This window comes from Neolamprologus brichardi, chromosome 13, assembly GCF_056152115.1.
Source record: "Neolamprologus brichardi isolate AB-2024 chromosome 13, ASM5615211v1, whole genome shotgun sequence".
Classification (NCBI taxonomy): domain Eukaryota; kingdom Metazoa; phylum Chordata; class Actinopteri; order Cichliformes; family Cichlidae; genus Neolamprologus; species Neolamprologus brichardi.
Window position 1 is genome coordinate 8,847,399 of NC_142116.1, and position 23,649 is coordinate 8,871,047.

The following is a 23,649-nucleotide window of genomic DNA, read 5'->3' on the forward strand; positions in this document are numbered from 1 at the left end:
CTTCCCTAAACCAAGTGGAATATTGCCAACACCGAAGATCTATGTTGTGTGCTAACTGCTTGACAATGTCAGGACCCAACTGTGCCAACATTTACAGCATTCATATGTGAGAAAATAACTTTCAGTTATGTTAAATATATAGTGAAGCAGGTCTCTTCCCCCCCCCCCCCCCCCCCCTCTCTTTTTTGAGCATTCCAGCTAGTAGACCTGGAGCTTTGCAGCAGCCTTTTTCTTCTTTAGGCACTTATTATAGAGATGCTTCAATCATAATATGGAAATTCTCTTGTAATAGAATTTGTGCTGAAGCGCAAGGAAATGAGTGGTAGGTTGTTGACAACTCAGAGGGAAACTTTCTAACCTTCTGGTATAATAATCAGTCATAACAAGGTCAGGTGTTTTTCCACAAATCCACTGTGCATGTGACCCAGACATGGCATGATGTCATGAAACATTTTAGAAAAAAAAATCAACTGAACATTTATGTCACTGCATTTTAAGTATATATTATCATTAATTAATAGTAAATACTCTAAATTCTTAATAACTGTCTCTAGAAAATAACCGGTGCTGTTGTAAGAGTGAATACTGAAGTGTGTTTAGTCAGTCACTCATTATGAAGCACACAAAAAAGTGAATTTGGGCCTAGGAGGATGACAGATAAAACTAATTCTCAGAGCCACTGGGCTTAACAATAGTCTATTAGAGCCATAGGAACCTATTCTAGTCAGGGAAGGGATTTAGCTCAGCAAATCGACTGAAGCAACCAAGGAAAGATAAGGGGCCTCATAGGATAAATAATTTATACCATCAGAGAGAGCAACCGAGAGAGAGAGAACAAGAGCGAGAAGCGGTAAAGAGGGAGAGATGAAAGGAAGAGACACAAAAGGAGGAAAGCACCACAGCGCACAAGCAACACAAACACAAGGGAAGAATATAGAAACACAGAAACCAAAAGAGACAGAGAGCAGGAGGAAGGCAAAGAGGCAAGGTTGAAAATAGAAAGAAAGAAATCTTCCTCCAGCAGCAACAGCAGCAAAGAGGTAGCCTTCAATCTCTGCTGGCTTTTTGTCCTCCATCTCTCTCCTCCTCCTTTCCTATCCAATCACTTCATCCACCCATTTATTCTTTGCAACACACATCCACCCATCCTTCCTTCCTTCCATCCTCTAACATTGTTATAGATGATCTGCACCTTCTGAGACTGAGCACACTCATCTAGGCTTCCTTTTTCACCACCTTTCCCTCCTCCCTCTTTTATCCTTTAGGCAGGAAACAAAAGGTCAGAAGGACAGTTACCAACCCTTCTTCCTGCAATGCCACAGCAGTGTGTGGGAGGATGTGAGTCAATTATGAGGAAAAACAGAATTGTGTACTTCCATGCAAGCTCTGTCAGGACCCAATGGCATGCATGTCACTAATAATACTGGTACATGCAATAGGATATTGCTTTGACAAGGTGCCAGAGTCTATTCAACCCATCTCACTGGAGCAGAGGACAGGGCAGAGCTGACTAAACCTTACTTAGAGATCATTTTAGAGCAATTGTGCTTTACCCAGCATTTCCTGCACATAGATTTTATTTAGGCAGGCTACCCATATATATTAATAGCCACCAATCCCTCAGCTCTCAGAGCTAACCCAACACTGGTTTCCTCTCCATCTACTCTGCTTATTATAGACGCACAACTGACCACAACATAGTAGAAATAGGCAGAACTTTTTTCCTCAGTTTTCATATCAGATTTTCTTGTTTATGGAAAATGGCAGGTTTTGACCAGTGTCATCCACATGCTTAATTAATTCATAAAATAAATATTTACACTATATAAGGCATTTTTGCACATGGTGAAGCAAAGTCCTATTTCAAATCTTATGCAAAGACAGGAAATTCACACAAATACACAGTGGGTGACACAAACAGAGGTAAACGTGCATCTCCACAAAATGAGTGCTCCTATACAGTGAGGACAGCCAAAGCACTGTGATCAATACTGATTTAGACTTCTCAAGGAAATCCACTTCCTAACTGATGTCACCGGAAACTACTTTTATGCCTACACTGCAACGGTCCATGGTACTACATCTGATGTATGTAATTTCTCGTAGTTTATGTAGAAGTTTCCAGCATAGAGTTAAAGAGGGCTTCAGATTATGGAGTTCTTCAGTATAAGGGAGCATACTGTAGGTTTTAGAAATAGTCCAAAAACACTCCACTAATTGTTTGCCAAGGCGAAATTTACCTTTACATTTTGTCTGATGATGACTCAATCAGATTTGTTTTTGGCTGCTGTCAGTGAATAGCATTTTCCATTAGTAGGAGTGATGAAAAGAGGATTATAACTATAAAAGGCCACTCAATTTGCCCAAGGAAAGCAGCTATAGATTAGCTAAGACATTAGTGATGATAATTCACAGACTTTAAAACAGACTAAACAAAGGAGCTACTCTGTTTTTCTGACATGTGCACATAACCGTACTGACCAGACACTACTTGCGTGCACAAGGGAGTGTTTGTCTGTACATATAACCCTGCATGTTTATGCAAGGGGAGCTAGGGTTAAACCAGAGCCTTGAGGGGGATACTACAGTGCATTCCCACTGTTCACTGTTGTGAAGACACCCCTCCCCCATCCACACATGCACGCACTGACACACATGGAGAGCTGTCCCCTGCCCCCCTAATGGGAGCATAATAAAAGCCACATGGCCAATGACTTTCAGCTGGCAGTCACTGAGCCAGCGAGCCACGCTCCACAGCTAGCACTGGTCTGACTGGCTGCTGCCTTGCTGAGTGATTATCTGATGAGCTACAAGGTAAAAAGCACTAGATGAGTGAAGTCTTCCTGCTTGGTCTGGCCCACTTGCACGGAGCTTCACTCCAGTCGTGCAATGGGTCGGCCTCGGTATCCTCTTAATATTTCCTTCAGGACTTCTAAAGGCTGCTGCGTGATGCTGTGAAAGACTGCCAAGGTGCTGTGAAAATGGCAGTGATGTATTCAAACAAACAGACAGGGGCTGACAAGGATTAATAAACACCAAATAAAAGCAATTATGAAATCTGGTGCCAGTGATCCATACACAAAAGTATTCACTACTTGCAGCCTCTTATTGTTCATTTATTTATCTTTCATGCTAGTAGGGGCATATGAGAATTAAACAGGGTAATTTTGACCACTAAAGAGTGCTGAAAACCCAAAAATAACAAACTGCTGTGATGAACGTATGATAAGGCAGCTGGGGGAGGATGGGTATTTAAAATGGTACAGATCTTTCAGCAAGATCTGTGACCTGAGCCTGGAAACAATACACTGAAGAGCTCATGATTAAAGTTGCAGACATCTACACAAAAGCTCTGAACCTTTGCGTGGATACTGTTTTCCCAATGTAGAGCAACCAATCCAATGATCTTTTGTGTGTCTACTGATCTACACTGGCTGAACACGACCATCCCCAAATGATATATTTTAATACAAATGTATTTCTGCATCCACTACGGCATAATCTTAAATGATGACATGCTGTTAGTTATATTCTCCTCAGTGGCTTTCTTAAGTTCATGCTGGAGTATCAAGTTGGCACTTAGGGCTGGACAGGTCAAGCTACATAAAATATTATCATGGTGTTCGAACACTTGACTCTGCACGATTGTTGCTTTTAAGGCGACCAAGACGTATTAAGTTGCATAGCTGGGAGCACCAGGTCAAAGCCTTGATGCCAAGGGGTTAAATGAATTTAACACTTTGGGTAATAGAACTCTACAGATGTGGCCGTGGGTGACTTGCTTGTGGTGGAAAATGTGTGTACAAGTTTTCACAACGCTTTCTGAGAATAGAGCTGCAGAAAGATTGTGAAACCTATAATTGGTCCACTTCACATCGCTGCAAAAATATAATCAACATTTTTCGTTTTCTGCTGTTCAGTTTCGATTCAGCGTGGGTTATGAATAACATTTAACAGCTCATTATTGTGCAGAAAAGAGAAAGCACACATGAAACATCAAAGCACTGGATAATTTTAACAGGATTAAATTTGCATTCTGATGAAGTTTGGGGAGCTCTGCAATGATGAATGTCCTCTTAGTGAACTGCCTGCAATGCACTTACTACCAGTGCCACTCAGCTAGAGTCAAGTTAAAACCGGCACAGGACGGGTCAGACCGTCAGTCTGTATAATGAAGACTTACCAGAGAGGGGGTTCCGGCCCAGTATCAGCACATCTGGTAAAGGCATCATCACTAGCTGTTGGAGACACTCCTGTCACACAAAGAAAGAAAAAATGTTCAGCAAGGGAGCGCAATGTCAAATATTTATTTTTAAAAAAATAATTATGGAAAAGAAATCAAAGCAACTAAATCTAAACCAAGCCCAAATGTTACTTTAATTTGCCAGAGTTCTTGAGTACTGGACTCTAAATAGCTTTAGTAGCACTACATACGTCTATCAGAGGATACTACCATCCAAGATCATCTTTTTTTAGCATTAATGGTTTATCCATACATGGCTACATAGCAATACTTGAAATATTACAAGTATGATGCTCAGAGATTTGACAGTGTGAAAGTAGGAAGGTGAGATCCTTCCAAAGAAAGACAATTCTTACATTTTTAAGAGTTACACACTGGGTGAGGCCAGATAAATCAATAGTATCTGGCTAACCATGAGATTTCGTGCATTGGTAGTGACTGCATATGTGAGATGATGCAAGTGGGAGTGGTGCGCATGTGGGTTAAATAGTTGGTGTGGTTTATGCCGCAGGGCCCTCTACATTCACATTTCAATCATCATAACCAAAATGAAACCAAACCAACCAATTACACTCAGGTAGACAAATGCACCAATGTGCACATCTGCACATACTGACAATGTTGGTGTTGATGCTTTCATTTTAGTCAAATTAAAGGCGCGGCAATGGTACAAAAACAGCTAGAAACAAATGGCTTCAAATCATCATAATAAGATGTCTAATGCCATTTTAGAGGTCCACAACCATAAATAGATCATTTTTCACCCAAACATTACATTGCTGCTTTATCTCTGTATGCAACTCTATTCTAGACACAGTCTCTTTCAGACCACCTTTCAGAAAAGTTCTGTTTGCCTTGCATGGTTGGAACAAACAACAAGGCAAAAGACTACTGTTGGCGAACCGTAAACCTCATGAGAACACGAGTAACCATCAGCCAGTGGAGCCAGAACCAGAATCAGGCAAATAACGAGAACCTGCAACAGAAGACACTGTTTGGATGCCCTTACCATTTTCTCAAAGACCTGCATGTTGGATGTTTATCATGAAATGCCAATAAGAAATGCAGTGCTTAGGCTGCACTGCAGCAAAAAAAGGCAACATGGAAACAAACCAACTCCCTTACAGTCCTTGTTTACTGGTTTAAAATTGGTCTTAAATTTTCCCCAGTTTCTGCCCCTTGCTGTTAAAATGTTGACATAACTTTGGCCTCTGGGCACATAATTATACCCACATTAGCCATGTAACAAAACAGCACAGGGTATTTTCCTGGTAGTGGTGTGGAAATCTTACTATAATACATGAAATCTGTCTGTCTTTCTCTACCAGCTCCTTCTGGACCAGTGGCTGAGCAACTAATCTGGCACATACTTTAGTATTTCTGCACCTAAAATGCCTGATGAAAGCACCCTATTATTTTAAATTAATGACAACATCATTTATATCCACAAATGACATATGATGTGATGACGCCATCATGGTGCCAATCAACCACCAAGCAACAGACTAAAATTACCCATTTTCATCATATAAACAGCATCTACCAGCCCTATTTTTTGTGATCAAGTATATCAGTTTGGACAAAGCATGAAGAGGTAAAAATAATAGTATAGCATGGGCTTGTACTAGTAAAAAGTCATCCATGTCTGGCATTTAACCAAGACTTGAAGGTGCAGCCTAAGCTACTGTAAAAGAATAAAAATGTTGGTCTGTAGGGTGCTTGTTCTCTGCCGGAGGTCATTAGGCAAATGTATTACCCGGCGATACAGACAAACAAAACAAAAAGCTGGACCCCAACAAGGTGTTTCAGACACCTAATAACAACTAGTATTTTCTGCAGTAGACAATTCCTTTTGACATGGGCTTTGTAACTTCTGCAGATATTACACATGCACAAAAAGGAAAAAACACAATAAATGAAAGTGGACAAGATAGGCAAAAGGTAAAATATGGGCTCCTTTATAAAAAAAAAAAATAAAAAAAAAAGGAAAAAAAAAAGGAAAAAAAGGGAAAGAAAGGAAAGAAAAGAAAAACAGAGCAAACTGCCATAAAGCAACATCTGTAAAATTCAGAAAGTTCCAGCTAACCATTTGGTAGAAACTGTAAACAGCTAACTGCCACAGTGTTCATGGTCTAAACTTTTAGAGCAGTATAAACCAACCCTAAACCACATGTCTGATGCAAAGGAAGAGATGGTTTCTTTAAATAGAATATACATAAAGGTCAGCTAACTTGAATATTTCATACTAACCTGATGGCAGAGAACAACTTGAACTCATCTGACCTGACAGTCGACTATTCTGTGCAGTGCACTGCTGCAGTCATGACAACGAGGCTTATATTAGTAAAGGGTTTTGCAGAAGTTCTGCGTGTGCAGTAATTAACTGCTCTATACATACTCTGTGACCTCACCGTAGAAGTAAAAAAAAAAAAAACTGACATCACTTGGTGGGTTTGACTGGCTAAAAATAGAACCACATCTGTTGCTGCTTTGAAACATTTCCAAAATAATCAACCAGCTACATTCAGCTGATGAATTCAAAACTGTAGCAGCAGCTCTGACAACCTTTGTCAGCTGTTTGGATTGATGAAGAGAGAGAGAACTGCCGCTTCACACAGGAAGGTGTGATGGGGTGACAGATGTTCAGTGCATTTTTCACATCTGGTTTTAAACAGATAGCCGCATAGTCTGAAAGACTGACAAATAACGAGCTATAACAAAAAGCTAGGGCTGTGCAAATAATTATATTTAATGATGATTTTCCATTCTATTGTTTGCTAAGGGTGCAATAATTTATAATCAAGATACAAATGACAATAATATATTAGTTTTGTCTTCATGTAGTGTGGTACCCATGTGGATACCTGTGTTTAAGGATTGGTCAGATAATGAGTGGACTGGAAATATATCAGAGTAAACACGTTTACTCTGTGCAAAATTGTTATTTTGCCCTCCCATCCCCTCTAAAGAAAAACTGAAGTAAAATGTTAAACGGTAGCTTTGGAAAATTGTTACAACCTTAACGACGAACATGAACAAAAACTTGACTCCACTGTGACGTTTATCTTGAGCCAAGAAAGGAAGCCTTTAATTAGAGGACACAAACCTGCAGAAAAATCATTAATACTTCAAATGAGTTAATGGATGATGTTCCTTAAGTCGAATATATGACCAAGATAATTGTGATTTTGATTTTTGGCTGTCATCAAATAGCACTACAACATGGTTCACATGGTCTTAGTTTGTTGTTGTCTTTCTTTAGACTGTAATATTTTAGTTGAAGAACGTTAGACTCACCAATTTGATAATAGAAATGATGCACAGAGACGCTTCACTAAAATGGGGTAAAGGTGAGAGTAGGGGGTCGCAGTAACAGGCAGTAATGGTTATTAGGTCCAAAGCATGGTTGCCATGGTTTCATCCCAGTGGTGATAACAGCAGTGACCCTAGCTGCTATGTCTCTCTTCCTCTGTCTACACTGGTGTCTGAGCATGCACGGAGGAACGAAAGGAGTCATACATTTCCAAAGCAATTTCCAGAAAAGCCTACATATAATTTGCATTTCTGAAATTATAACCTCGGGTGCTTTTTGTAAAGAGCAATAAATGTTATAGCATTTTACAAGTACATTTTTAGCAATAAACAAATGTGGTAATGGCAAATACAACACTGATAACAATGACAAAATGGAGCCATAACAGTGACCAATGTCTGGCTGTTCCAGGCCGAAGCGACCAAACGGCCATAACGTCTGAAGGCTGAGACAGATTGACTCAACAAGCGTCAGACAGAATAATCAGCGTATCTCAGACGCCCACAGTTGGCATCTCACAGAGAGGCATTTGGTGTGCCTGACAGCCAATTCACCATGTAGAACTCATGACAGCTGCTTTGGGTGAAACTCATCTGATTTTAAAGGGCAAAAAGCCAAAATATGCTAAAGGAAACTAAAGAGCCTGGAGTCACTGTCTAAAATTTGGGGAAATTTTGGGCACTATGCTTTATTATCTCTTTGGTATTCAGAGTGAATAAGCGCACAGAGAGCTACACTTCAGACTCACTCCATTGCTGTTTAATATAGTACCACAAGTTCAGCCTGGGGAAAAATATTTTTGCCTTTGCTGCTGTGGAAAACATGTTTGTGCCTTTTTGATGGTAAAACACCAGCAGAACATGATTTTTATAAGGTCAACTGAGCATTTGCGAGTACTAAATAAATAAATAAATAAATAAATAATGAAGTCATTTACTAGATTGACACAAACACACTTCTTTTCCTACAACCACCTGTCCCACTGCTGACTGCTGCTCCTCATCCATTCATGCTCACACCTGTCCCCTTCCATGCTAGCATGTGTTCGCCTTGCAAGCTCTGTTTTCTCGCACTCTCATTTCATGACAACCATGCAAAGTAATGACAACTGAGTTTAGTGCTTTATGTTCACACTTCAAGTATAGCTTTTCATTTGCAAAGGCAAACTTTCCCTTTTCAAGGACCTGGATTTATATAATCATTTTGTTACTTTAATTTATTAGAATGTTTCCACTGATGATTTGTAAACATAAATAACTATGGAGAAATAGATATTATAAAACAGTCTCAGGGCTCGCAAAATCGCTAGCCCGATGTCCCGGAGCTAGCGATATCTCCGGTCGGGCGACCAAAATCTATCTCAGCCCCGCCCGTCGGTTTATCATATAGCTATATTAATTATGCTATATTAATTATTTAATTAATTTGCGGCTTCTATGGCATAAAACCAGCTAATACTGATGGATTTGTCTCGGTGCATGTCCTTTGTCATAGACTGAAACTCTTCTTCATGACCCATGTTGTGATTTGGCACTACAGCTGATTCATTCACTGATTCATCACCCAACTTCCTCTTCTGCTTTGTTAAAGACTTTACAAAAGAATGAACTACACCGTGGACAGTTTTTCCTTCTGTTCTTCCCCCACTGACACTGAAGAACACTTCGTAGTCTTTGATCTTGTGATATGTCTGGGTGTTAGCTTGGAGCTTTGTCAAAAAAACTCAAGACATCGTGCACTACATCTCTTTAGTAACAAGTGTGCAGCTGACTGTATAACTTAGAGGAAAAAAAAGAAAGAAGAAGAAGTGTATCTTGACAGCATTCACGCAGACTAAATGTGTGGGAAATGTTCACAGTATAACATCATGGCGCAGTCACAGCTTCATATATTTTACCCAGACTGTGGGAGGGAGGTGTAGGGTATGTAGACTATAGGTTTCTGACAAGGTATAGATGTTATAGGTAAGATCAGGTCCAGCACTTTCAAGTATGGTGCTATTTAAATTGACTTTTTTCCCTTCAAGAGCATGAGTAATAGCATAGTTTGAGGATTAAGTAGAGGCGAATAATAAAAACTAAACTACAGTAGCCTAATATGCATCTTGGATTAGCTGGCAAAGGCTTAGCTCACATACATAAAACATGATGGACATTGCAGGAGAGAGACCAGCCATCACACTGAGCATGTCATGGCAATGTGCTACAAACACCAAGGGATGCATGTGCACACACACTTACTCTCATACAGATTTCACGTGGAAAGCCTTCAGTGCTTTATCCGAACTGTGACAGCAGAAATGTCCTTAGCCAAGTCAATATGACAGCCTCCAATACTACAAATGTCTAATCATTTCCATTTCACACATGGGGGATGTGGAATAGCCAATCATTTAAACTAAATTTAAAAAAAGAAAAAAAGAGAGACGTTATTCAGACATTGAGGAGGCATGTGTGATGAGGAAGGGGGGAAATGAGGAGAGAATGGGGAAAATGGCAAAGAGGGAGAAATGAAAGAAAGAGAGCTACAGCTTTGATTCCATCACTTTTCACTCCAGGCACGCAGTGCTGGGCTCCTCCTCCTCCTCCTCTTTTCTCATCTTTCTTTACCCCACCATCCCCCTATCCTGACACTATATTGCTGTATTATTGATTCCATCAGGATCCACAGCTCCTCAACACTGGCTGCTCTTGCATCCTACAGAGACATTTAGACAGGTTGCTAAAATGAGGTACAGGTTAAATGGAAGCTTATCCACACACCCACCCCCATGCATCCACCCAAACCTTGGAATATACTCCCTCAGCATGTTCTCTCTGCACACACAGTTGTCATCATATAGTATGTGTGAACAAAAAGTGGAAATACTTAAAAACATACTGCACTTCCTCCTTCCCTTTGTATTATTGAGCCATTTCCTCTGATAGGCGAAGCAAAAACATCCTCAATTGAAACGTAAGCTAAACCCAAAGCATGTACAATGGAATGCATTAAGAAAATTGCGAGGCGGATGATAATTTTGAGATCTGCAGACTTCTCTATTGTCTAAAGCTCAAGGTCAGTGAATGGACGTGCTGAGAATGGAGATAATCTTCTTGACGATGAGATTTGCACCTCGAGCTGCGAAAGCCATGCGAAAAATAAATACACATTACAGTATGTGTGCAAGTGTGCTGTGTGTTCAGTGTTGTCCATAGAGAGGTCATAAGCTGGCTGTGCTTTGGTCACACAGGACTGCTCTTTGTTAAGGTAACCCTCTCAACACTCACACCTTCCATCTCTCCACCCAAGCACAAGTTCCGCTACCGGCAGAGCTTTAACAGGGGACTAATTGTGCAGTATGTGTGTGCGTACAAGTATGTGTGTGCTTGTACACATGCTGCCTGAGCCCTGAAAGCTTGAATCACACCCATTCTGCTGAGTGGAGTGTTACCATAGAAATGAGGCGATGGATTTATTCTCCCCATGCTCAAGAGGCTGAAGCACGTGGTACAGTAAATGTTCAGGAGCAGGCGTACACACACACGCACACACACACACACACACCTCTGCAGAGAAAAACTGCAGAGATTATGAACTTGAAAAGGTTACAACCGACAACAATGGGAAGGACCATGCTTCCGCTTTCTCTCATATCTATCACACGACATCCCCACTGACCAAATCAATGCAGGAAAAGCTTTTCCTGTTGTTCAATGTGGTAAAGCCATTTTTACACTCATTTGAATTAATCCAGTGACATATTAAGGTTTCCTCTTTAAGTCTAAATGGTCACCTTGGTGATTTAAAACTTATTACAGCAGTGGTCCTGGGTATGTATACATATCACACTGTTACATAGCTACATAGTAACTGCAAAGTCCTCTGAAAACCCTATGCTGTAACCTTTGGTGTAACCTAATGTAGACCTCCCCAGAAGTGCAATGACATGTCAGGTAGTTACATCAGTGAGTGTGTGATTAGCCTCTTCATTACCGTTGATTCTTCCAGTGTATTTCTGGCTTCTTTCTTGCAGTAGTTTTTGAATTTATCAGTGAGAGAATAGCAATAATAGCCTCAATATAAGGAATAAAATTTATAGCATTCACATAAGAACTCGAAAATGTCAGCAAATTCCTGGATGGAGAATGTGCCAACTACAGGATTAGACGTGAAGGGTCAAATGAAATGGAGGGACCTATATAGGGACCTTACATAGGTTGTGTCATAGGTTCTGCAAAGACTACCTACAGAAGTCTAAATCAGGCCTTACCCTACAGTCGCTTTTGGGAGAAGGTGAAGTTTCTCTGTAGCAAGTCAAACTATTGATGGGACTCTGGAAACCATCAAGCTTTTTAGCTTAAATCATCTGCAGTCAGGCAAATGTAACTGTGTGTCATTAGCAATGTTAAAGAATAACACAGCTTTTCTTGATAAGTTGACCTGGTGGTAAAAATTTAAACAGTAACAGTCTCACGGCTGTCGACCAGGGAAGACCGCATGAGATAAAGCTGGAGCTAAAATTCCCAAGACAAACAGGAAAGTCACATCCATCCGTCAAGCTGTGATAGAAATCCAGACTAATGCATTTTGCAGTCATTTTAGCCAGTTTATTCATAGTGTATCTCTGCTGCTGTCACCGTGTGTGAGAGATGAATGAGTTAGCCAGAGGGGGAGTAGATACAGAAAGAAAGAAAGGAAGACAAGTTACTTTCAACACAAAAGTTTTAATAATAATAAAATAGCTGCATGAATTACACCTCATGTACAATGGCTCACTCTTCACCGCTCTGGCCACGTCTGAATAAAGTCAGCAATGTTTCATATATCATGTCTGTAAGAGGCCTAAAAGAGCTGTAGGTACACTTAAGGGGTTTGCACCCTCTAGAACAAGCTTATTGGTCAAAGTAATATTTTAAGAGGAGAACAAAAATAAACTTTGATGGTCTCACAGAGAAACTAAGAAGTGAACAACTTACCTGAACTGACAGCTTATCAAACTGAGTAAAAATCCACAAAAAAAGGTTTGAGAATTGTTTTTTTAATGAACACTTTATTAAAATTACTTTACTACTATTGTCAGTGGAGCCTTGCAGAAAGTGGTTACATGCAAAAACAACTGAATTTTAGGAAAGAAATAAAAATCAAGAGTCACTCTTGGCAATAAAAACTACCACGAAAAGAGCAGCAGTGAGGGTCCACTGATAGCCAGATGGACAGATCATCATTTACATGAAGAGGAGGAGGCAAATGCACCATTAGTGCCCAGTTCCTTTGTTCATTGCTGGTATCCATCAGCTAGAGTGCTTTTAACAAGAGAGCCCCGAGGCAGAACGAGTGAACAGGTTGATCCTGCTGCTTGCCCCACCACCCACTATCCAGTCATCCCCAGGGCTGTGCTTTACACTGACTGGAAAACTTTGTCTGATGCCACAGATGTCTTTGTAGTAATTATTGCTCTCTTTGATGCATAATTCAAATTAGCTTGGTTGTTTCTGTTGTCAATTCTGTAATGTGCTAAACAGTTTTGGAGCAGTAAACCTGAGTGGTTGTGTAAATGTATTGCTGAAAATTTAATTTTTGGAGATTTCAAAGACACAGTGGGCTTTTTCCGCATTTATGTTTAAGTACAGTGCAACTGTTCACTGATGCTTCCAATAAAATGTCACTCTTATCTTCAGTAAGTCCATAACAGAGACATAACAGACATGCCTTAGTTCAGTAACAGAAAAAGAAGAACCTAGCTCTTAGCTTCCCCTTAAAAACAACATCTATAAATATCTCCCTTTTAGCATATTGGAACTGTCTCTGCATTTAACTGCCACAAATTCCTGTTATGCTTTATCTTACTAGGCACATCCACAAACACTTGCAGATCAATGTGCACGCAGAGGAGCAGAGGATGTCATACTGGCAAGCTAATGTTCAGTTCCCACTGAAGGCTGTGATTATTTGGTGTGATCGGTGAGAGGTTCTGGGTTTAAAATGGAACAATACTTAATACCAACCTTCATAAAATCTGAAGAAAAAAAAAGTGGGTTCATTTACTGACTCATGCATCTCAAAATATGGGTTTGTTTACAGTAAGCAGCCAACCAGAAAGCCAGTGGCAAAAGGTGACAGCTGGATGACATTCACTACAATATTTCTTTGACATTCTTTGATGTTTGACATTACTCAGAAAACTATCAACATAAAAGTGAAACCAGAAAATCAGAAATTCAATCTAGCTTTTATTTATTTTTGAGTATCCTCAAGTTAAAACAGTTTCTGGCACAATTTTTGGTAGCTCACTGCTCAGACTGTCCCATATTTATAAAACTGAAATTTCTACTGTATTCAGTGAATGGCAGGAACTTTTCTGTTATTTGTTGTTTTTTTTGTTACCCATCTACTGTGGAGAATTTTATTTCAAAGTTTAAAGTCCAAAAATGTGTGCCTTCCCTTATATTTTAAAAAGCTGTTCAGCAGGTAGGATTAAGTCTTTGCCAGGCCGATTCTGGCCCCTGGGATTTATGTTGGCCTCTGCACCTTTTCTCAGAAAAGTAATAATACCGAGCTTCAATTTGACAGTTGGGGGCCATGTGTCATGTACAGTCAATTTGCTTTTGAAACGGTTGTTTTGAAGACAGGAACCAGGTCTGCAACATCTGCAATCTGTGTTTATAAACAAGTGTTTTGATATAGTAAAATAACCAGAATCCAACCAACTAGCAAACACTTTTCTGTGAAAAGAAACACTATGCAAAAGAGTTGAGCTCGTTGGTGAAGACTGATTCACACTGTCTGCATTTATAAATAAGACGACAATGTTTTGCAAACTGTTGCTAATCTATCCGAGCGTGACTGCAGTTGAGGACCACAACTATCTGCAGATCACTTGCTTCCTACCAGGCAACCTTTGCCATCAGCTTGCGATCATTGCCATTTTATTTTTACTCCAGTGTACTGAGCCATAAGACAATGACTGCCCCCTTCCTCCAGTCTATTCACGTCTTTTCTCATTTTCAACTCTGACAACCTCTATAGACAAATTGTTCTAAATTCTTCTGCCCTTTTTCAATATAAGTATGAGCATTTTTCAATATTTATTAGCTCCAAAGCCAACATAACCACCTCAATGTTGCGTGTGACTGCAGAGAGATGTAAACACCAACACTATCCATTACAGTGTAACCTCCAAGGGATTCAGTGATATGAATCAAGCTTTTAAGTTCTTATTTATATAGTCAGGTAATCTGATTAGCGACTTAATCATGCTGTCTGGCATCTGTCAGTTTTTGAGACTCTTTAATTGTCTTTGCTTTAACCAAGTTATTGTTTTGGGAACAGAAAAAAAAAGATAGTTTATTTCATGATTTGAGCCAGACAGATCAATATGAATCAACTCCAAACCTTATTATATATGCCTAGAGTGATGTGTGACTGACTGCTACCTGTGTAAGAGTTCAAAAACTGAGCTATTAAACTAACATAATCAACAGGACTTATTCAGAATAGCCAGCATGTGAGTCTGCATGACAAAGCACATTTAGCCTGCAGCTACAAGCACATGCCCTAATAAACTGATGTGCTCATGACTGATGCTGAAAGGACTGTGTGAGTAAGTTCAGACTTGGTGAAAATATACAAATACAGTACAATTTCTAGCAGAAAGCAATAAAACATAATCAGCATCTTGAGGCAAAGGCTACAACAAGAAAGATGCAAACATTAGCTATCCATCTGTGATGGATGATGATTTGTTCTTCAAGCTTGCTCTGAACTGGTAAAAGAGTATTTTTGTGAGGTTATATATCAAGAAAAGACGGCAGCCTCCAAAATTAATTAACTACTTAGTAAACCCAATTTCTACCAGGGTTGAACCAAAGCTGTAAAATCTGATAATGCACAAAGTGTGTGGAAAGTCTGGTGAATTGGAGTATTTCATAAGCATGTTCCCTCAGCATGGGGGGAAAAAAAGTCATGTGACTTTGTGTGGCTGACGTCAAGCCAGCCACACAATTTCAAAGGTTTCACCCTTATGCTTTCTCAGGTTTAGCTGATGGATAAAACATCTGAAGCTTGGATTACAAATTCAAACACCAAATGCTCTTTTGAAACAACAGCAAAGGGGAAATGTGACAAAGGGTTTGAAAGGACTTTAAAACTGCTGCTCGCTGCTAAAGTGCTTACAGATCACCGTTAAACATGCAACATTATCGTGAATTAGTCTGCATGAAAAAAAACCTCGCAGAGCTTTGGGGCCAGGCACACTCTGCATCAATGATGTCCTCTGTTACTCTTTAAAGAGTCAAAACAGAGCTCCCAGCCTTCAAACCACACCCCAAACCAAAGCAGAGGCAAACAGGGGACAAAAACACTCTTATTTTCAAATGTAACGTCTACAACTCAAAGTATAGAAGCAAAATGTTGCTGTGCACTAAATAAAGTAAATCAATGCAAGTTGTAATCATTTCTGTGCCATTTATACATTTTAATGAAAAACTACATAAGTATACACTTTCCTAACTTGAGGAAAAAAAAATTATAATCCCTTCCATCAGTTTGAATGATTACGTTCGACTATGAATGACACCACATGGTGTCTGAGCCAGAGTTTCATAAACCAGGACAAAGGGATTCACTTAGCTTTGAGAAAAGCAAGTACATGCACAAAGACTTCAGTTCAGCTGAAGGCTCCATCTTACATCCCACTTAAGAATGCCAAACCAAGGCCACTAAATTAAAAAGAGGCCTGGCCTATATTTGGACTGACCATCAGTGCAATGGAAAAGTCAGTGGACTCTGTACCAGGAAACTTGATATTCTACTCAAAAGCAATGTAATAATTACCAGAATGAAAATTTCCACCCCTTGCTTACTTTGAAGAAAAAAAAAATGTGCTGCTGCAATCACCATGTCTGCTTCTTCACAACATTAAATTCACATGAAAAGGCACGTGCACACATACACACACGCACGTACACTCAACCTTGATATGTTCACCAGATTCTAAAAATCAAAGCCTGAAGCCCGTCTAGACATCAACCTCCTCCTACAGAATCTACTTTACCAGAACAATAACCGAGACAAAGACTCACAAATATGACACGACATTGAAAGACAACCCTCATACTCAAACACAGCCCAAGACAGGGATACTTTGAAATGAAAGCCGTTATTACTGAATTTCTTGTTTGCCTGCTCACTTCTCGCAGCTTCTACACACAAGCTCCTAGGATTACATCTCCTAGAGGCAAACGGATGAGGAAAGGGACAAAGGAAAATCCCAGGTATACAACTGCGTGCCATCAAAAAAGTTAATAACTGCATTTCTCTTGACACGAGGAGATTATTAAATTTGAACCCTTGCTGACTGACCAAATAAAGTCCTTCCCTCCGCCTTCCTCCCGGACATGAACTGTGCTGCTTATAAAGACGACAGCACAGTCACCAGGGCACGTCTGTTTACAAAGCTTCTCTGAACTGCCTTGAGTTCTTGTTGCTGAATTACTCAGAGTTCCTCCAATGCTCCACTACACAGACTCAAAGATCAAGATCAATTTATTGAATCGTAGGAAGCAGCCAAGCATGCCGCATCCTCGTCCAAAGTGCTGAGTGCTACAGTAAATATAAAGCTGCTAACACCATTAGCCTAAGACCTGAAAGGTACCATCTTCTTCCATGTGTCACTGGAAATGTGAAACCAGTAAGAGGAAATGGAGACCACAGCAAAGCCATTTATCAATGTCATTTTCCTCCTCATTGCTCCAGAAGACTGTGGCCTAGTGCACAAACTGTGCATGTGTGCAAATATAGTATGATCATATATATTTATACATGGATACATATTTTGCAGGATGGCTCTGAAACTCTGCTGAGGAGCATAAACAGGAAATATGGTATACGTATGAACTGCTTTCAGAAAAGCCTAGCATGCTCAACAGGTATGACTGTTTAATCTTTAACCCACTGATTAATTTAACATCCAACGTGCTTCCCCACAGAAAAAACACATGCACACATAAACCGTTTCGCTATTAGAGATTGAAAGAAAACAAAAAAAATAGAATTAATCTCATTCAGACTTGACAACTTCAGACTCACCATTTTTTATTAAATACAATACACACAGCCTCATAGACACTTTAGTATAATTTCTTTTAAGCTGCTAATGAACTAAAATTATAAAGAAAGAAGTGGAGAACTTCATTTTTAAAAGAAAATCAAGATAACATATGTCCAAAACCACACAAATCAAAATGATTAAAATGCTCACTTAAATAGGTAATTACATCCTAAACATAACCCTTCCGTTGTCAGTTAAATCCCTAATAGGTCATCATTGGGGCAGTCAGACACACAACAAGGACAGCAGGGAACTTTGAGGGATTTAAGCCTGTAGGTGGTCTCCGAGAGTCTGAGGCTGCAGACACAAGTGGCTGAACAATGGTGTGACTAGGAGGTCAAAAGAACAACACCCATACAAACAGGGATGATTAATCAAACGCCATGGCCATACAAGAGTTGCATTGTTGCCTTACAACGTTCACGTAAAGTTAACGACCACACAGATTACACAGTACTATATACACCCAAAACAACACCCGTTTACTTACATTATGTTTAGCAAGGTCTTGAACTGAATTTGTCTCATATTAGTGCAACAAATTATCCCTCACAAGTAGGCAGGGTCAGTACTGAAATCTGCACAAAAAGCTAAATTTTTCAGAAAAGGATGTTTTTTTTAATTAATATAAATAAGCAGGAAGCACATGCTGCATCATGTGCTGAACACCTTGTAAAAATGACAAATGCAATGTAAAGTAAATCAGATATCTGTATATTGTGCATGCCCTCAACTAAATACATATATTTTTAATCTACCTCCCGGAAGATGGGGGCATTATTGAAGCCTAAATCCAGGGTGTTAAAAAAAAAGAGGATAGATTGTGTCACTTCCAGTTAATGTCATTAATCCTTCCTGTCATCTCATCATTCATTTACTCTGCTAGTCATTAATCAACCTCAGAGGAAACTGGCACACATTGATTCTATAGCACATAATTTGGCAAGTCCTTTTAAAGATGCCCACTGGAGCTTTTGTAGCCTTATAATGTCAAAGTCTGCACAACAGACTTTGCAACAGAAATTAGAAATGACAGTTTTAATGACAAATTCTTACACAAGCCCAGCACACTCACAACCCATGAGGATACAAGTCAATCCTAAACCTGTAGTGTGGGAATTTGTGTATATCAGGTTGACTGCTTGGCTAGATCAGCATTCCTGAACTCATTGCGCTGTTGCAACAGCATGTTGGCCCACACAACTCCTGATTACCATAAACACAGTTCCAGCAACAATGTGAATCATATTCTCTGCAAATCTGTCAACCTTGCAGGTTTCACAACACACATGCATAACCGTTATAAACAATACAGAGCAGACACTGAGGAATGCTGTGGGACAGCACGCTAAACTACACAACTGTAACAGCAACCTACCATGGGGCAACTTATGCATTTGAGGTTGGGCAATAAATCAACCTATATTACAAAACTGTTTTCCAACGATTACAAAAAAACAACGCACCTTTAAAAACATCTTGCCACAGGAACAATGGGTGACACTGGTAGTTTCACAGAAATGCTGATAAATGTGTTCTGTCCTTTTAGATACATGAATTTCTCTCAAGTTAAAGAACATCCACTTTAAAACAAACAAACAAACAAACAAACAAAAAAAAAACCCACTGAAATTAAGTAACCCTACCTCATCTTAACACCTTAAATTTTAAACTGCATGATACAGAAAAATACATGACTGTCATGCTCACCAGTATTTCTTGGAAACACCGGGTGTCTCAACATATGTTAAAGAAAATCAATAAGTGTTCAGACCATTTTGTGTCGTGCATTAATTCAGCTGAAAATATCATTCTATGCCAACTAAACTTTATATTATATGTGAGATACAGAGCACTGATAAGCAGAAAAAAAATGTACACTCTACCACAGAGATTGGGGAGGATTACAGATTCAAATATCTGGCATCCGCACTTGGAAGTGGGCTCCAAACCAAAGTTGTTCGACACAAATCAACCATGTGTTGTCCCACATATGCAAGCAGTCAAGAGATTATCCAGGGTGAGTATGCACAAATATATCAAATATATCACAGCATTAGTGGGATTTACTGCTTGTGACCAGTTCACCGCACGTGTTTTCAGTTCATATGCAAGTTAGCACAGGGTCAACACTGCAATGAAATGCATTTGACGAGCAGCAGACAGTAACTCAGCAGTATAGTATACTGTTGCAGTATTTGATAAAGTATTTACTAAGTGTGAGCCTTTATTTACTGATATGATCAACTGCAAAGACTATAGATTCACAAGTAATGATTAACCATGAACGGAAACTGAAATGTATAAAGATCTGATAACATGCTAAGCAGTAATCTACTTCAGTATGCGTAACTTGGTCTACTTATATCAACTTCAGACCTCTGACCAAAGTTTGTAAGAGTATCTTTTAGGCAGTAAGTTAGCTTTCCTCACTTTTCTAGGACATTTACACAGAATGAATCAAAATCAGGACAACTGCCTTATTTTTCTCTGTCGGATGAAGCTCTCTAAATTTAAGAAAATTGTTCAAGAGGGAAATGGTACATAAGCAGATTTAAGTTAAAGATGTAAAAACAAAAACAAAATATATAGCAGACACTATAGACGAGTAACCACATCACTGTTTTACATTCCTGACGTCTCTTTAAATTTATTGGGCCACTTTTGACATCTGGAATGTGGCTGATACCACATCACTCACATACACATCTGCAAATACATCTCCGTTTATACAGTCAACTCTTTATGTGGCATGAGCTTGCGTGGACCCATTTAATTCTGTGTGTATGCTGAGCTAAACTTGACGAGTGTGTTAACTGATACATTTTTCCACTGTAAGTGGTAAAGGTGGTGAAAGCCAACTCCTGTTTTAGGCATAAAGGAACATGGGGTATGTATGAAGAGCTAAATTTAAGGGATTTTGACTCTTCTCACTAAATCCACACATTTTTATGACCTATCTGCAATAAATAGCTCCTAACAATCACTTCAGTGTGGCTACTTTTAACTTGTGATAAAGCAAAGTAGTAAAATCTTACCTGATAGTAGGATTTAATCTGCCTGATGAGAATAGAAAGATTCTGAATGCGCAGTGTCGAGTCATTGTTCACTTTCTTGTTGGTGCGCTGCACTGTGGCTTTGGGATTTCTGTAGGAGAAATGGAATAGGGTTATTCAACAATCCAAGCTTGTAGCAAAGATAAATATCAGGTGAAGCTTTCTTTGTTTCTAAGAATTGCCATTGTATCATTGCTTTATGTAATAGAATGGGTCTGTATATAAGCCGTAGAGTGACAGTAGACCCTTGCTTAAATAAACAGAGTGCCATAAACATGTTAAAAGAAACAATTACAATAAAAGCAATCACAACAAAACACTGGTGGCACCAAAGTTTCAGACAGTTTCTAGGGTCCAAATTAAAGCACTAAAATTCAAAGCTCTTGAAGCATTTAAACATTTGGGTTACACCAACAGTTCTCAAACTGTGGGGGAAAGTCACTGAGATGGGGCATAGTGGTTCTGTTGATGGGACGTGGACAACCAGAGGGGGGAGGAGTGAAGCAAAGTTAATTTTATATCACTTTTAGGGGGAAATTGCACAAACAAGAGCTTCCTTTTACTTACTACATTTTTTACTTCGATTTGGGGAATGTCAGAAAACATTTGATACCCACTAGGCTACACTGAGGCGTTGTATATCAGCAGGTCTGTGACATTTAACTGTGATCATTGCCTTCATACTGCCTGCAGAGTCAAGAGGCTGTGTGCCCTCGGTGAGTGTTGCCTAAGGGATGTTAAACGGCGCATGCATCACAACTTATATTATCACAGGTGTCAACACGTTTTAAGGAGCCAAACATTCCACATCCACACATAACCATTTCACATAGTAACTGATAGCAATCCAAACAATTTGCACATCTGTGAATGTTACCAAGCCTAATCACAAACATTCACCAATTAAGTCTACTGGTAAGATAATTAATCAGACAATTCCTTAGCAACTTGTATCCTCCCATCGTTGGAAAGCCTGACATGCTGACTGTCAAGTTCAGAGTCTCATTTATGGCTAATAATCTCCCAGGTTTTAACGGTAAAGTTCTTTGATTGGATAAACAACACTGATTGGAGGGAGAGAAAAAAAGTTCAACTAGCTAGTTAGAGGTTAAAAAGATTAAATACACAAGACTTGTATAGTATCAATGTGATATCGACTGATCCCCTGAAGGAAATTCCAGTTTCCTTGAGTCACAGAACTGAGGCGATGACAAAATAGCAGCCCTTGAGCAACTAGAGAGAAAGTCTTAATTTCACATTTGCTAATGCCAAATGCATCTATATATTGCTGTAACATTTGTCTCAAATACTTTTCATACAGTTTATTTGTTCTACAGAATGAGTGTAGCTTTAGATGGGCAGCATTTCCTTCAGTAATCCCACTAAAAGTTCCACTAAAAGTTCACCCGATGAGTCAATGGTTCGCAGACATCTTTACTTTTTTTTTTTTTTTTTTTTTTTTTTTTTTTTTTTTTATTACCCTGAACTTTAATAATTGTTTTCTGCACGACTTTATCAGTCTCTCACATTCTTGTGAAGGAATTTTGGCTCGTTCTTCTTCACAGCATTACTTCAGTTTACTCCACTGAGGCCTGCAGGCTTTCTTTTATGCACATTTGCTGGTATACTCAGGATCACTGTCCTGTTTTTCATGACCCAATTTGGGACAACATTTAGTTTTGGGACACATGGCCTCACATTTAACTCTAGAATACTTGGTAAACAGAGGAGTTCACGGTCAAGTCAGTCACTGCAAGCTGGCCAGAACCAGTGGATGCAAAACAAGGCCAAATCATCACCCCTCCACTACCGTGCTTCTGATATGCTGTTCTTGATTTTACCAAACATGGTACTGTGCATTACATCTGTCCAAAGGACATTGTTCCACACATTGTGGTTTGTTGATGCAAACCTGAGCCGTGCTGCCATGTTTTTCTGCTTATTAAAGTTCAAGATAGTCCAATTAGAAAAAGACTGAATATTTCACATTCTAAGTGAGGCCCAGAGGAGTCCGAGACATAGCTCTGGATTTTTAGCGGTTCCTCTGTGCATTGCAGTCTGAACTTGGAGTGAATTTCTCAGACAATCTTCCATCCCTTAAAAGACTGTGGTATTGTGTTAACGCGCACTTCAATGATGAATAGACAAATGAACTGCCAAATCATCTGCTTTATTAAAAGGTGTTCACACTTGCTAATGATCAGTTTATTAATTGCATTACATCAGTAGCACCTGGATGCTCCTTACTTTCTTAATTCATATTGAAAAGGTAAGGGTGTACTTCCTCGTGAAAACTTTTTTGCATAAGACTAAGTAAAACAGAACCACATCAGCTAAGGCCAATAGATTACACAAACACTCAAACAAAAATACTTATGTCACTTTAAAGTGAAATGCAATTTAACACTCATGCTAATTTAATTTTAAAACGATAATTAACCAGTTACATTTTATACTAAACTTAACTCATTTTAACAAACTTGCCACACATTCGTTTTGCTGTTCCTATAGATAAAAATAATGAAATAATTTACTTAATAATATTTAAGGGTGGCTGTGGTTACAATGTAGCTTGCCATCACCAGTGTGTGAATGTGTGTGTGAATGGGTGAATGACTGCTTTGGGGTCCTTAGGGACTAGTAAAGCGCTATATAAATACGGGCCATTTTTACCATTTATTTGAGGCAACACATTTTGATGATCCATTAAAATGATGAACCATTTCATCCTTCAGCTTCCATGTGTTATAGCTATATAAAGTAAAATACCTCCTATCCTCCATAAGGGAAACATATCCAAGTAATTAAGTCATGGTATTTTCTTTACCATCATGCCTCACACCAACAATGCCAGAGGGCAGCTCTGATTATCGTGATATGCACTTTAAACCTCAGTGTGTATGCTCCATGACCTATTTATGAGGGTCAACATGGCTGCCTTGCGCCT

At 39.3% G+C, this 23,649-nt stretch overlaps 1 protein-coding gene across 7 annotated transcripts in view; it reads right to left on the reverse strand.

Annotated features, from left to right (window-relative positions):
• ccdc88ab (coiled-coil and HOOK domain protein 88ab) overlaps nucleotides 1–23,649 on the reverse strand; it is a 62,986-nt gene that overhangs the window by 30,755 nt on the left and 8,582 nt on the right. For all 7 annotated transcript variants that reach the window (XR_015719910.1, XM_087850085.1, XM_087850086.1 and 4 more), the window contains exons 3-4: nucleotides 20,685–20,793; nucleotides 4,184–4,253 (exon numbers count right to left, since the gene is read on the reverse strand). Coding sequence is in view for 6 of the 7 variants with exons in the window: in XM_087850085.1 (XP_087706211.1) it covers nucleotides 4,184–4,253; nucleotides 20,685–20,793 (179 nt within the window). In the remaining variant the exon portion in view is untranslated. The remainder of the gene's footprint in view (nucleotides 1–4,183; nucleotides 4,254–20,684; nucleotides 20,794–23,649) is intronic.